Source organism: Monodon monoceros, unplaced genomic scaffold (genome assembly GCF_005190385.1).
Source record: "Monodon monoceros isolate NGI ecotype Baffin Bay Population unplaced genomic scaffold, NGI_Narwhal_1 Super_Scaffold_3, whole genome shotgun sequence".
Taxonomy (NCBI): domain Eukaryota; kingdom Metazoa; phylum Chordata; class Mammalia; order Artiodactyla; family Monodontidae; genus Monodon; species Monodon monoceros.
In genome coordinates, this window is record NW_021703780.1 from 66,486,749 (window position 1) to 66,500,520 (window position 13,772).

At 57.0% G+C, this 13,772-nt stretch overlaps 1 protein-coding gene across 1 annotated transcript in view; it reads left to right on the plus strand.

Annotated features, from left to right (window-relative positions):
• The window catches only part of DNAH1 (dynein axonemal heavy chain 1), a 90,442-nt gene that overhangs the window by 36,445 nt on the left and 40,225 nt on the right, over positions 1 to 13,772 (plus strand). Inside the window, exons 11-24 of the mRNA XM_029244354.1 lie at positions 1,941 to 2,098; positions 3,154 to 3,365; positions 4,055 to 4,353; positions 5,753 to 5,903; positions 6,604 to 6,797; positions 6,893 to 7,118; positions 7,603 to 7,722; positions 8,078 to 8,160; positions 9,214 to 9,355; positions 9,936 to 10,091; positions 10,500 to 10,698; positions 10,778 to 11,031; positions 11,605 to 11,817; positions 13,359 to 13,523. Of these exons, the coding sequence (XP_029100187.1) occupies positions 1,941 to 2,098; positions 3,154 to 3,365; positions 4,055 to 4,353; positions 5,753 to 5,903; positions 6,604 to 6,797; positions 6,893 to 7,118; positions 7,603 to 7,722; positions 8,078 to 8,160; positions 9,214 to 9,355; positions 9,936 to 10,091; positions 10,500 to 10,698; positions 10,778 to 11,031; positions 11,605 to 11,817; positions 13,359 to 13,523 (2,572 nt within the window). The remainder of the gene's footprint in view (positions 1 to 1,940; positions 2,099 to 3,153; positions 3,366 to 4,054; positions 4,354 to 5,752; positions 5,904 to 6,603; positions 6,798 to 6,892; positions 7,119 to 7,602; positions 7,723 to 8,077; positions 8,161 to 9,213; positions 9,356 to 9,935; positions 10,092 to 10,499; positions 10,699 to 10,777; positions 11,032 to 11,604; positions 11,818 to 13,358; positions 13,524 to 13,772) is intronic.

A 13,772-nucleotide genomic window follows, 5' to 3' on the forward strand; every position in this document is an offset into this window, starting at 1 on the left:
GCCTTTCAGAGAATCCTACCTTGAACGCATGCAGCTAAATCCCTTCCTTTTAGTAAGTGCTGTGATTTACCAGGACTCTTGTTTTTGCAGTTAGGAGAGACTTTCTCTTTCTGGAAGGATTTTAGGTCCATATGGGGGCTACCATACACCACTCTTCTGCACAGTTTTTCCCAGACTGCCCTTGTTCTCCATGAAGGCTTGCAGCTGGAGTGTGAGTGAGAGTGCACTGGGAGTTGATGTTTATTTTTCTACTTGAAGATAATGTGAGTTTGGACATTCTCTTTATTCTAGTTATGCTAAAGGTGTACGTTTTGGGTAGTGCTATTTGTTTTTCTCGCTTTTCTTTTCCTCTTTTTTTAAAAAGTGTGCTGGGAGAGTTGAATTGATGTGGCCATCATTATCATGGTTGTCCAGAATTCCATTTCTTGAGTTTTATATCATTTAGAGTATCTTTGGCTATAAATTACAAAGATGCTTGGCTCAGATTGGCTTAGAAAACAGGGAAATTCATTTCTTTACATGTAACAAGAAATCTGATGCAGGACATCTCAGGCTTGGACCTCAGGGCTCTGTCTGGTGTCTGCTGGCTTTGTTCTCAGGGAAGATGGCAGCAGCAGTTTCAGAAGCACAAGGTCCAGAGTCCATTGACTCCTGCTGTGGATTAGATTCCCTAGAAATAGAGCCTGTTTCAGGGATTCATGTACAAGTGATTTTTTGGTGCAGTCCTCTTAGGAGAATCTACAAGCAAGTGAAGGAGGCAGGATAAGATGGAGGAAGCATCTAGGCAGAGGTGGGGTTTTAGGAGAAGCTAGCCTCTGATCCCACAGGGAATTCTGGAGCATGAATGACACCACAGAGTTTGTCCTGAGGTTGACAGGACAAGGGGGCTTGATTCTATATCTCTGCATCAGTCACTGGTCAGTCACAACTGGGTCCTGTAGCCACTCCTAAACAATTACAGTCGGGACCCAGCCCCACCAGGATCGACGTAGACTAGTTGAGATATACCCCTGGAGCTGGGGATTGTTCATCTTCCCCTGAGTCATGTGAGAAAGGAATAAATCTGGAGCAAAAGTGAGGTGCAGTTAGGAGGCAATGGATATCCGTCAGGCGGCCAGCCACGTGTGTGGCAGGTACCTATCTTGTGCCAGGACTGGGGCACAGTGGTGAGCACCCCCAACAAAGGGCTCTCGGTCTAGCGAGGAAGACAGGCAGTGAGAAAGCTGGGTGTCTGGGTTCTGATGGGTACTGTGATGACAGAGCAAGGTAAGGGAATACAGATGTCTTGGAGGGGCTGCTTTACATCAGGTGGTGAGGAAAGGCCTCGCTGGGGTGAACATTTGAGCTGAGGCCTGCAGTGCAAGGGGAGAAGAGGATTCTGGTTGAGGCAACAACGGTGTCGAAGCTGAGAGGTAGAGACACGTCTGGGGGATGTGAGGAGCAGTAGGGGGTTAATGCAGCCGGAGTGGACCAGAGAGGGCGCTGTAGCCTGGGAGACACTGGAGACGGAGGCCGGACGCCATGAGGCAGGCACAGGTGTTAAGAAGGAACGCGTTCACGGGCCTGCAGTGTGAGAGGAGTCAGGGAAGGGCTTTGAGCAGAGGATCGGCTTGACCATTTACATGTTTAAAATATATATATTTTTTCCTGCCAAGTGGAGAATGGGTTTTAAGGGGGCAAGAGGGGGAGGCAGAGAGGTCAGTGAAGAGTGGGAAGCAAAATGCACAGACTCAGGGACTGATGTGATCCTGGGGGCGGGGGTGGCATAGAAGAGGCACGACGGGTGCTGGTGGCTGGGGGCCAGGTAGGAGGTGTGCCCAGGAATGCAGAAGGGATGCCCCAAACTCATGTCCCCAGAGCCTGGGGCCCAGCTGGCCCACAGTGTTGTGGTGGGGGGGTGGAGCCCCCCTGATTCCACCTTCTCTGCTCCACATGGGCAGGGTTCTGGAGCACTTCAGCAATCTTTCGAGAGAAGTGAACCTGGACTACGAGCGCAGCATGAACAAGATCAACTTTGACAAAATCGTCTCCTCCAAGCCCAAGACGTTCTCCTATGTGACCCTGCCTGAGAAAGAGGAGGAGAAGGTGCCCAAGCAAGGTGACGCTGGCTAGACAGAGGCAGGCCCACGGCCACCCACGGCCAGAGCCCCTCCTGCCCCTCCCTCTGGGACCTCCCCTGTCCCCAGCATTCATCACCTTCTTTTCCTACCTGTCTGGAGAGCGGGGGGTTGTGGTTGTGGGGGTGGGGTAGAAGAAGGCTCTTTGATTTATTATTTTTTTAATTTTAATTTTAAAATATTTATTATTTATTTATTTATATGGGCTGTGCCCGGTCTTAGTTGTAGCATGCGGGATCTTTTTAGTCGCGGCATGTGGACTTCTTAGTTGTGGCACGCATGCGGGATCTAGTTCCCCAACCAGGTATCGAACTTGGGCCCCCTGCAGTGGGAGCGCAGAATCTTACCCACTGGACCACCAGGGAAGTCCCCGAAGGCTTTTTTAAAAATAGTAGTCTGAGCAGTGCAGAAGTGGCAAGGTAAACATGGACTAGGAAAGCAATTGTCCAGAAGTGGATGAAAAGTGCTCTGATTTTCTGACCTAGGGACATGCAGTCCTTTTCTTCCTCCAGTAGCAAGAGTAGGTTGGCACTGCTGCAGCTCCATTTGACATGTGGCAGACCGAGTCTCAGAGCTCCTTGCTTGGAGCTCTCTGATCCCTGCCCCAGCTTCCATGTGTGTGAGGTACCCAGGAAACTGGGGTGGGGTGCAGACCATGGGCACTCCCAGGGGCCTGATGCCCACGTCTTCCTTTCTTGGTGCTCCAGGGCAGGCCCCAGATGGGCCCCAGGGGTTGTGTGCAGGTTGGCTGGGAGGGAGTAAGGAGGGAGCCCATGGTTCTCACCCACCTTCAAGGGGCCTGTGATCCAGAGTGACCTGGAGGGAATTGGTTTACCCACCCCAGAGTGGGCACTTCACTGTGGAGCCTTGGGGTCACCCAGGTAGGCCATGGGGAAAGAGGGGTTCCAGGGACATGGGTGTCTCTTCCAGGGAGGAGGCAGGAGTTGTTCCCTCCATCAATACCTGGTAGATCTGCCCTGACCCCTGGTACATCCAAGGCCCATCTGACACTGGCCCTTGACCCCCATCCCTGCAGGACTGGTGAGTGTCCCCCAGTACCCATTCCAGGAACAGAAGGCAGACTTCACCTTCGTGTCCTTGCTCACACGGTCGGAGGTCATCACGGCCCTCAGCAAGGTGCGGGCCGAGTGCAGCAAGGTGACCGCTATGTCCCTCTTCCACTCAAGCCTCTCCAAGTACAGCCGCTTAGAGGAGTTCGAACAAATCCAGTCACAGACCTACTCCCAGGTGCGTGGGCATGCAGGGCACAGAGGGTGATAGCGGGCCAGGGCCTCGGAGCTGATGGGCACAGACAGGGGCCCTGGGAAGCCCGGAGTTGATCAGCCGAGAGCCCCTGCTTTCCTTAAAACCAGGCCTTGCCTCTTCCTAGACCTTGCGGGAAGCTGGGGTGGGTGCCAACCGGGTGTTTCATCTTAGAGAGAAAAGGAAAACCAGGCTGGGCTCCCTTTCTAGTCCTTTTCCATCCCAACACTGGTGGCCTCTGAAGCAGACTCCCAGTCTTGGAAAGGGGAGCAGGAACCCCATGCACCCCCATATCTACCTGAGCATGGGAGTGTGAGGGGGAGAGGTGCAGCCTCATGGGAGACAGGCACCAGTGGGCCCAGGAGGAGAGCTCCTTTTTGCTCCACTCTGTGCCTCGATCTCTCTCTCTCTGCCTCATTCTCTGTGTCTCTGTGTCTCTCCCTTGGCTGGAGGGAAAGCCCTGCTTTTGCTGCCCCTCCCTCCCTCATCCCCCCACCTCCAGAAGCCCTGGTCCCTGGGGGTCATAGGGGGTGTTGGTTGGCAGGGCTTGGCAGTAAGTTGGGGTTGTAGGGAGATCCCTTCATGGTCATCTGAGTCTGGAGAGTGCCCGAGCATGGTGGCTGTGGGCAGTGCGCCTGCAGGCAGCCACATGATGCCACCTGTGGCCACCGCAGGTGCAGATGTTCCTCAAGGACAGCTGGATCACCACGCTCAAGGTGGTCATGCGCAGCAGCCTGCGTGACATGAGCAAGGGCTGGTACAACCTCTACGAGACCACCTGGGAGGTGTACCTCATGTCGAAGCTGCGCAGGCTGATGGAGCTGCTCAAGTACATGCTGCAGGACACGCTGCGCTCCCTGGTGCAAGACTCTCTCGCCAGCTTCGCGCAGTTCATCAGCGATGCCTGCTGCAGCGTGCTCGACTGCGCCGACGACATGGTCTGGGGCGAAGACTTCATAAACAGCCCCTATAGGTGGGGCTCGGCTGGGCAGAGGCACCTGTCGACACCAGAGCTGTTCCTTGTCAGGTGCCGGCGGCTAGGGCGGTACAGGGTCAGGGGGCCAGGGCAGCCAGGGGCAGGGTGCCCAGCACTGCTGGGTCCTGGACACAAGGGTGGGCCTGGCTCCTGCCCTGGTTGCTGGGGAATGACCCAGCAGCTCTGCCTGGCATGTCTTCTGGTGACTTCCATCTCTGTCACTGAGTTCCTCAGTTGAGAAGTGTTTTTTGAGCACTTGCCATGAGCCAGGTGGGGTTCTAGGGGAACAAGAGGGGTGCGGCCCCTGCTCTCACATGGGCACAGACAGCAATCAAAGAAACAAACAGATACAGTCATTGCTGATCTCGGCAGGGGCTCTGACATCCAGGAGAGGGGACGTTGCCAAGGGGGTCAGGGAGGAAGTGGCATCTGAGCCAAGAACTGAGACAGAGGAAACCAGCCATGAGGGGATGGTGGGGAGGGGGCACCAGCTGGAGGACCTGGAGGCACGGAGGGAAGAGAAAAGTTGGGGCCGTCATGGAAGGAAAGGCCAGTGGCTATGGCTGGAGAGGGAAAGGCAGGGAGGGTTGGTCAGGATGACTCGGGAGAGGTTGCGAGGACCAGGCCAGACCATGTAGAGCCTCCTGCGGTCATGGTTGGGGGCTGGATTTATTCTGATTGTGGTCAGCAGCCATCAGAGGGGAGTAACAATCCAAATTATATTCCAAAACCATGCTCTGGGTTTGTGAGGATGAGTGAGGCAGAAGAGAAGTGAGACCAAGGCTCTTACCATTGTCTAGAAAAGGGGTGATGGGGCTGGGTAGGGCAGATTTGGGGCAGTGAATAGGCTGTAGTGCTGGGGAGAGGATGTGTAGGAGGAAGAGGGCAGGGGAGGAGACCAGGCTGACTCCTGGGGTCCACTGAGCCCTGGTGGGAGTCAGGGAACATGGAATGTCTGAAATGCTCATTTGAGGTCAGGGTGGTTGGCAATCCAGAGTGCAGGCGAGGCTTGGCTGGGATCTAGGCTTGAAGGTCGTTGCATGTAGTGGGTGTCTGGAGCCAAGGATGGTGGGCTCCCAGGGAGAGCATGGACGCCACAAGTGCCCAGGGCCTCTCCAACCTTCCCTCATGACCTCAGGACCACGTGGAGGTCGTCCTCCCTCTCCCTGGTGCCCATGGGCCTCTGGACAAGTGGCAGGAATGGAGGAGCCTGTCTGGTTGGTGTGGGTCTTTCTCTCTGGTAACTTGGAGGTTTCTGGGAAGAGGGCAGAGGCAAGTCTCGTGCATGAAGAAGCTCCAGAGCCATAATGCCGGCAGCAAGGGCAGGGACTGGGCTTCCTGTGCGCAGCCCTCTTCAGGCCCCTGCCCACAATCCGCCCGACCACTGTCCCCGCAGGCCCCGCAAGAATCCCCTGTTCATCGTGGACCTGGTGCTGGACAGCTCAGGGGTGCACTACAGCACGCCGTTGGAGCAGTTCGAGACTTCTCTGCTCAACCTCTTTGACAAGGGCATCCTGGCCACCCACACGGTGCCCCAGCTGGAGAAGGTACAGCGGCACTTATGCCAGGGTGCTGCCACAGTGTCAGAGCAGTTCAGCTTCATCATGGCTGGCAGTGTGCTCAGCCCTTTAATTCTTGTATAGCTCATTTAGTCCTCACCACAAGCTGAACTGGGTACCATTAACATCCCCATTTTGTAGATGAGGCTTGGAGAAGTTTTGCCCAAAGTCATATAGCTGCTAAGGGTCAGACCTGCCACTGGAACTAGGCTCACTCACCCACTCCTGCCACAGCCATGTCTGACCCAGATCCCATCCAGCTCCTGACCTCTCTCTTCCACTCAAGATGTAGACAGAGACTGACCTCCACTCTCGGGACCCCTTCTCAAAGGTCCTCATTCGTCACCACAGCACAGCCTGCTACCCCAGGCCCCACAGCTGCTGTAACTCCAGTCCCCTCTTCTGTCCCTTGCTGGTCAGTCAGAGACATCAGTGACCTGGTTGTCCCTGAGCCAGGCAAGGCAGAGGAAGATGCTGTCCCTTGGTGGGCCACCTGGGCCTCCCGCCTTGTATTAGTCCACAGCCTCATCTAAGAGACGTGGCAGCAGACCCTCTGCCCTGCCCCCACCATGCTGTCTATGCTCGGCCACGCTGCCGCTCACTCAGTCTTTGGACCACACTCCAACCCTTCTGCCCGCCTGCCCTGTGGCTCATCCAGCTCTGTGCGCCTTCCCACCTTGCCCCACAGCTGGTGATGGAGGACACCTTCATCAGCGGTGACCCCCTGCTGGAGTCGGTGGGGCTTCATGAGCTGCTGGTGGAGGAGCTGCGGGCCGTCATCGCCAATGCTGTGTGCAAGGCCACAATCCCACTGCAGGCCTACGCCAAGGAGTACAGAAAGTACCTGGAACTGAACAACAATGATGTTGGCACCTTCCTCAAGTGCGTGGGTGCGTCAGAGTGTGTCTGCTTGTCTGTGTGACCCCCACTCACCCTCTCACCACCCTCTGCCCCTCGCGGGTGCCCGCTGTCCACAGGGCCTTCCAGACGCAGTGCCCGTTGGCCGAGGAGGTGCGGGAGGTGGTGCTCACCCACCTGCAGGAGAAAGAGATCCTGGACAGCTCGTTGCCCAGCATCATCATCATCGGTCCCTTCTACGTCAACGTCAACAACGTCAAACAGAGCCTGTCCAAGAAGTGCAAGGCCCTGGCCACTTCCATGCTGGACATCCTGGCTAAGAACCTGCACAAGGAGGTGGATGATGTAGGTGCCCACCTGCCCGGCCCCAGAGACCGCACCAGCACACACACCGTGCATATGTAGTGAACTCCCATGAGTGAGGCTCAGGGGTGTCTGCAGACATCCAGGCCAATGGAAGGGTCTGGAAGTCACCCTGCCTCGACCCTGCCTGGGGTCATATGGGAGGTCCCAGGAAGTGGGGGCTTCTATCTTTTCCCCTGGACTTGTAAAGAGCTGGGAACCCCTCACAAAGAACACCCTGAGATGATCATTTCGCAGAGCTGAGGGTGTGCAGGTGCAGGTGGCTGGGGAGGGGGAAACGCACTGGGTGACCTTCAGCCCCCCAGTGTGCTGGAAGGGAGCACCTCTTTTCAGAATGCACCGTAGGATGTGGTGGGGTGGGGGCAGTTCCCTGTTGGGAGATACTGGGACCAAGAAGGAGGAGCAGGCCCCTGGGAAGGCAAGGGAGGGGCACGCGGCCTCCCCAGCGCCCTCCCCCTCCTGCCAGATCTGTGAAGAGTTCCGCAGCATCAGCCGCAAGATCTACGAGAAGCCCAACAGCATTGAGGAGCTGGCTGAGCTTCGTGAGTGGATGAAGGGCATCCCCGAGAAGCTGGTGGGGCTGGAGGTGAGGCGGGTACACGGGGGGCTGGGGGCTGGGGACAGGCAGGGGCTGGGAGAGCAGGAGCCGGGAGGCTGGGAGTGAGGTAGACACACAGAGGACAGTTGGCCTCGGAGGGTTATGAGGCTGGGTGCACGATGCAGATTCAGAGCTATGCTGTTTGGGCGGTCAGGAGGGCATGAGTGGGGGGCTGGAGTTTGGAGGTGTGGTGGCCCAGGCCCTTGGAGCCCTGAGCCCAATGCCAGCACCTCCTCCACCACCCCAGGCCTCCCCTAACACCCAACCACTTTGGGGAGCCTGGTCCCAGTTACCCTCCCACCTCCCAGGTACACATAGTTCTCATCAATGCCTATACATGCAGGATCGGATTGTGAAGGTCATGGACGACTACCAAGTCATGGACGAGTTCTTTTACAACCTCAGCACAGATGACTTCAATGACAAGTGAGTGTGAGGTCGATCCTCACTCCAGGCGGGTGGTGGATAGCGGGAGGTGGGGGAGGAGGTGCTGAGCCATGGCGGCTGCAGGCTGTGCGGTCACACGGCTCCACGTGGGCCAGGGCCACGTGGCCAGTGGGGCAGAAGGAAATCATTTGGCCCTCTTGGTCTAGGGACCCTGCTGCCCCACACTCTGTCTCCATTCTCTATCCCATCATTGGCCTGACACACACATGTTCACTGGGCCTGGGATCCCCTTGTTTGTGGTTGAGGCCCTTGGGGGTCCTTGGGAGCATGGCGAGAAGGCAAAGCCCAGCCTGGTGGGCGGTCCCTGGGGAGGAGCACTTGTCCCCACCCAGCTCAAGAGCCTCATAGGAAATAGCCTCAGGTTGGGACTGCCTTACTGAGGCCAAGAGACCCCTTGCCCAGCCTGTCTTATAGCCTGGGGCTGGCTCCAGGTTGCCAGCGTCTGGGAGAGACTGGCACTGTCTCCTGGGAACCCTGCCCAGGAGCCCTAAGTCACCTGCTTTATGGGACATCCTGGTGCTCAGGGTGGCCTCCCCCACGATCTGCAGCCCAAGGCCAACTGCAAGCAGAATCTCTGAAGCCCACAGGGTCACCAGGTCAGCCAGGCAGAGGGAGTTGATATGAAGGAAGCTGGTCTGGTGGCCCTGTCTGGTCACCAAGGAAATGCAGGCCAGAGGCTGTCACTTTGCCTCATCTGAGCTGAGGCCCCTTACAGACCTGGGGAACTCAGGATCGCTTCTCTCATTTTGGACACCATTCCCTTCTTGTCCTGTCACTGCGCTGGGCGCATTGGGTGTGCATCTCCCTGGAAGCTGCCCACAATCCCAGGGCGGGGACTGCTTTCCCTGCCAGGCAGCCCCACACTGCAGTGGTGGCAGTGGCTGCCTCCAGGCTCACTTCTACCTCCCGGTTGCCCAGCCCCGGCTGCTCCAGCTGCCGCCTGGATCCCCCATTCTCCCCTTCACCCTGGCCTGCACACCCCATGATTTCAGTGTGACATTCCCCCCCATAACCCATCCCTTCCCCATCCAGATGGGCTGCCAGCAACTGGCCTGCTAAGATCCTCGGGCAGATAGAGATGGTACGGCAGCAACACATGGAAGATGAGGAGAAGTTCCGCAAAATCCAGATCATGGATCAGAACAACTTCCAGGAGAAGCTGGAAGGGCTGCAGGTGGGGCTGGGTTGAGAACACACCCACACACACCCACACACACACACACACCACACACACACCACACACACACACCACACACACACATACCACACACACACATACCACACACACAGCACACACACAGCACACACACACACACACACACACACACATACATACCACACACACCACACACACACACACACCACACAGCTCTCCAGGGCCAGGACTTGCCCCTTGCAGTCAGGAGGTGCTGTGTCAATGTTTGCTGGGCGAGTGAACAAGTAGCTAAAAGAATGAACTGAAAGGCCAGAGAGGTGCCTGGGCAGCAAGTTCCAGGAAATTTCAGAGTAGCAAAGAGCCCCAACCCCTCTGTTGTGTCCTCATGGGCACTGTGTCTCCATCGGACCTTGCTGTGTTACCTTGGGGTGGTCAGCTGCCTGTGATAGGCCAGGAACCTCTCACTCCAGGAGAAAGTCCCCTCAGAACTGGGAGATGTTGATGCTCTGGGGACCTCAGTTTCCCTGGGTGTGCACAGGGATGCGTGGGCATAGGTGGGCCCACAGAGGCCTCTGATCCCTTGCTCCTTGGCCTGCAGCTGGTGGTAGCTGGCTTCTCCACCCACGTGGAGATTGCGCGAGCGCATGAGATTGCCAACGAGGTGCGCCGGGTCAAGAAGCAGCTGAAGGACTGCCAGCAGCTGGCAATGCTCTACAACAACCGCGAGCACATCTTTGGCTTGCCCATCACCAACGTAGGCCTCCTCTGGGCGCACTGCCCCCCAGCCCTGAGAAGGGCTCGAGGAGGAGCCCATGGCATTTGCGGCCACGTCTGGAGCCAGCTGCCAAGTAGCAGGGCCCTGGCATTTGGGGTGGGGGGGCAGGACTGAGCAGGCTGCAGAGAAGAGCTTACCCCCGTCTCCTGGCCCCTAGGGCGAGGAGGCTGCCGGGACCCAAGCAGGAGGCTGGAGGCTCAGTGCAGGCCTTGCTCAGCCACTCAGAGCCCAGAGCCCATGGGGGGAAGGAAGAAGGGAGGCCAGGCCTGAGTCCATGGGGACAGGATCAGGGACAGCAGCCAGGAGCAAGGAGGGGCCCCAGAAGGAGCATTGTGGAGAGAGACTGGGGAGCACCCTGACACAGCCCCAGCTTTTCTGCCCCTGCAGTATGACAAGCTCTCCAGGATGGTGAAGGAGTTCCAGCCCTACCTGGACCTCTGGACCACAGCCTCCGACTGGCTGCGCTGGTCGGAGAGCTGGATGAACGACCCCCTGTCAGCCATCGACGCAGAGCAGCTGGAGAAGAACGTCATCGAGTCGTTCAAGACCATGCACAAGTGCGTGAAGCAGTTCAAGGACATCCCAGGTAGGCAGCCCAGCCAGCCCGTCCCCTCCTTCCCTGCCTGTGCCAGCTGCCTCTCACCCCTGCCTGCCCTGCCCGGCAGCCTGCCAGGATGTGGCCTTAGACATCCAGGCCCGCATTGAGGAGTTCAAGCCGTACATCCCGCTGATCCAGGGACTACGCAACCCTGGCATGAGGACCCAGCACTGGGACATGCTGTCCAATGAGATCAACATTAATGTCAGGCCCAAGGCCAACCTGACCTTCGCCCGCTGCCTTGAGATGAACCTGCAGGACCACACTGAGAGCATCAGCAAGGTGGCCAAGGTGGCTGGCAAGGAGTACGCCATCGAGCAGGTGGGCCGCCACCAGCAGGCCTGCCCTGCCCCACCCACATGCTGCCCAATGGTTTGGGAATGTGACGGTATGGGGCCCCATTCACCAGGCCAAGACGTTGAGGTGCATCCTATTAAGTGCGTTAATAATGCATATGAAGTGCTTGGCATGGTGTCTACCACCCCTATTATTATTCAGTTATTCCTCTCAAGTTATTCCTCTCTCAGGAAGGTGCTGATAGCATTACCTCATTTAACAGATGAGCAAATTAAGGCTCAGAGAGGTTCAGCAATTGGCCAAGGTGGCATAGCCAATAAGGGCTGGAACTGGGACCAGAGCTCCTAACCAGTGCCTTAGCTGCCTCCCAACATGCTTGTTCATGCATGTTGTACACATACACCACATGTGAGAGTGAGTCAGCCTTGGATTCCCATGAGGGTCCATGGGGGATTTGTTGACCAGACAAGCTGAGAGTTTGCTGAGGGGGCCTGAGTGAAGATCATGGCCGGGTAGAACCTGCCCTTCCCTGCCCAGTGCTGCTCAGTGTGGGCCGGCTCTTTCCCGGGACCCAGCCTTGACTCGTTCCTACTCCAGGCGCTGGACAAGATGGAGAAGGAGTGGTCCACCATCCTGTTCAACGTGATGCCCTACAAGGAGACAGAGACCCACATCCTCAAGAGCCCAGATGAGGCCTCTCAACTGCTTGATGACCACATCGTCATGACCCAGAGCATGACCTTCTCGCCCTACAAGAAGCCCTTCGAGCAACGCATCAACTCCTGGGAGAACAAGCTGAAGCTGACCCAGGTGGGCCCTTTCTGTCCTCCCCTCCCCCATCCCCCCACCCTCACAGCACCCTGTCCCAAGGCTGCTCTTTATGGTGTCTGGGTGGGGCTGGAAGTGGTGGAGTGCCTTGCTGAAGGTTTGCACAGCTCCTGGCTCTCTGCCAGTCCCCTCACAAAGAGGAGGGGGACTAGAATGGGGCTCTCCATCTCAGGTTCGGCTGCTGGAGGAGGCAATTCAGAACGTGCCGGTGGGGCCAGTGTTTGGTCCAAAGCTGCAGCTGAGGAGGGGCATGAGAGCTGCCAGCAGACCCCCAAAGTGATGCCTAGGCTTGGGACAGCTAGGACCTCCAGTCTCAGGACTTTCTGGGCTGGACACCACAAGGCCCTGAGGCTCCTCAAAGTCCCCTCCTACTCGGCCCTGAGCTTCTCACTCGCAGCTTCTCACTTGGAGCTGGCTTGGGGTAAGAGAGCCAGGGCACTAGGGGCCGCTGCTCTTTGGGGCTCAAGGCCAGTGGCCGGCACTATCTGCAGAACCCTGAGCTCAGGGCCAGGGCCGGGCCTGCTGGTATGATTCTGGCAGCCCCTTGCTGGGAGCTGTTCAGAAACTTCCAGTGAAGGCCAGAAGCTGAGCGAGGAGGGCCTGCCTGTATGTTCCTTGGGTCACCCAGAGAGGCCTGAGCTCATCAGCATTGTCCCTGGGTCTCCGTCCTTTGCTCACACTGTCCTCTCTACCTGGAGTTCCATCTCCTCCAGGGCTCAGCATCGAGCGGCCCTCATTGATTCCCCCACACCTGCCTGCAAGGTATTCCCATCGAGGCCCTTGGTCGGTGCCTCTTACAGAACCCATCACACACACTGGGCCCTTGGTGATTCAGAGGCAGAACTGGCTGTTTAGAGGATTGTGGGCTCCTCAAGGGCAGGGACCACACCCTCCTCTGTTTCCTCTGGAGCCCACATGGACTTGACCTGGGCCTGACACAGGCTGGCCACAGCACACTGTCTCATGAAGAAGAGAATGAACGAATGAATGAATGGGTTTGCACTGATAGGAAATGGCAAGAGATATATTTGGAAAGGGGAATCTGGAGGCAGAGGGGAAAGTGGCTTGAAGAGGTCTCACTCTTGGACTGATGTTTCACAGAGTATTTTAGGGGATCTCAAGCTCAAGTCCCAGTACACCTCAAAGAATCGAGGGGTCATAGACCCAAAGTCCTCCCAGGAGAGGAGACTGGTTTGGTCTTCCATGCACTGGGCTCTTTCCTTGTTACTTTAGGGTTTGCTGGTTGGGGCGTGGTTCTCTCATAGGAAGAGTGGCTCCCCTGGCTCTGTTGGAGGATTGGGCATCCTGTGGGGGATTTGCGGTTACTCTGGAGGGCAGACATCCATGCAGCCTCTTTGTTCCCTGCAGTACCGTGGCTGACAGCGCCATCTAGAAATTTTCCCGTGGACACTGGCTCTGGTGCCCAGTGCTCTGCCTAGAACTCTAGTGGGATAGAATGTCTAGGTCATGGGGGACAGGACCCAACTTGGACCCCAGGCCCTGACAGTCCATGCCCTGTCCAGGAGGTGCTAGAGGAGTGGCTGAACTGTCAGCGGGCTTGGCTCTACCTGGAACCCATCTTCAGCTCTGAGGACATCAACCGGCAGTTGCCGGTAGAGAGCAAGCGCTACCAGACCATGGAGCGGATCTGGAGGAAGATCATGAAGAATGCCTACGAGAACCGGGAGGCGAGCTCACCCGGGGATGGGAGGGGGAAGCTGGGACTACCGGGGAGCCTCCTGGTGTTGTCTCTACTGAACAAGAAAGACTGGAGGACAAGTCCAAGGCTTTGGTCTTGGCCCGTGTCCCCCTGGGTGGGCTCCCCAGTCTTGAGAGACATTCCTCAGAAACACAGCAGTTGATGGTTTTCCCCTTGGAGATTTGCAGTCCACAGTAGTATTTTTATTATTTAATTTAATTAATTAATTAATTTTATT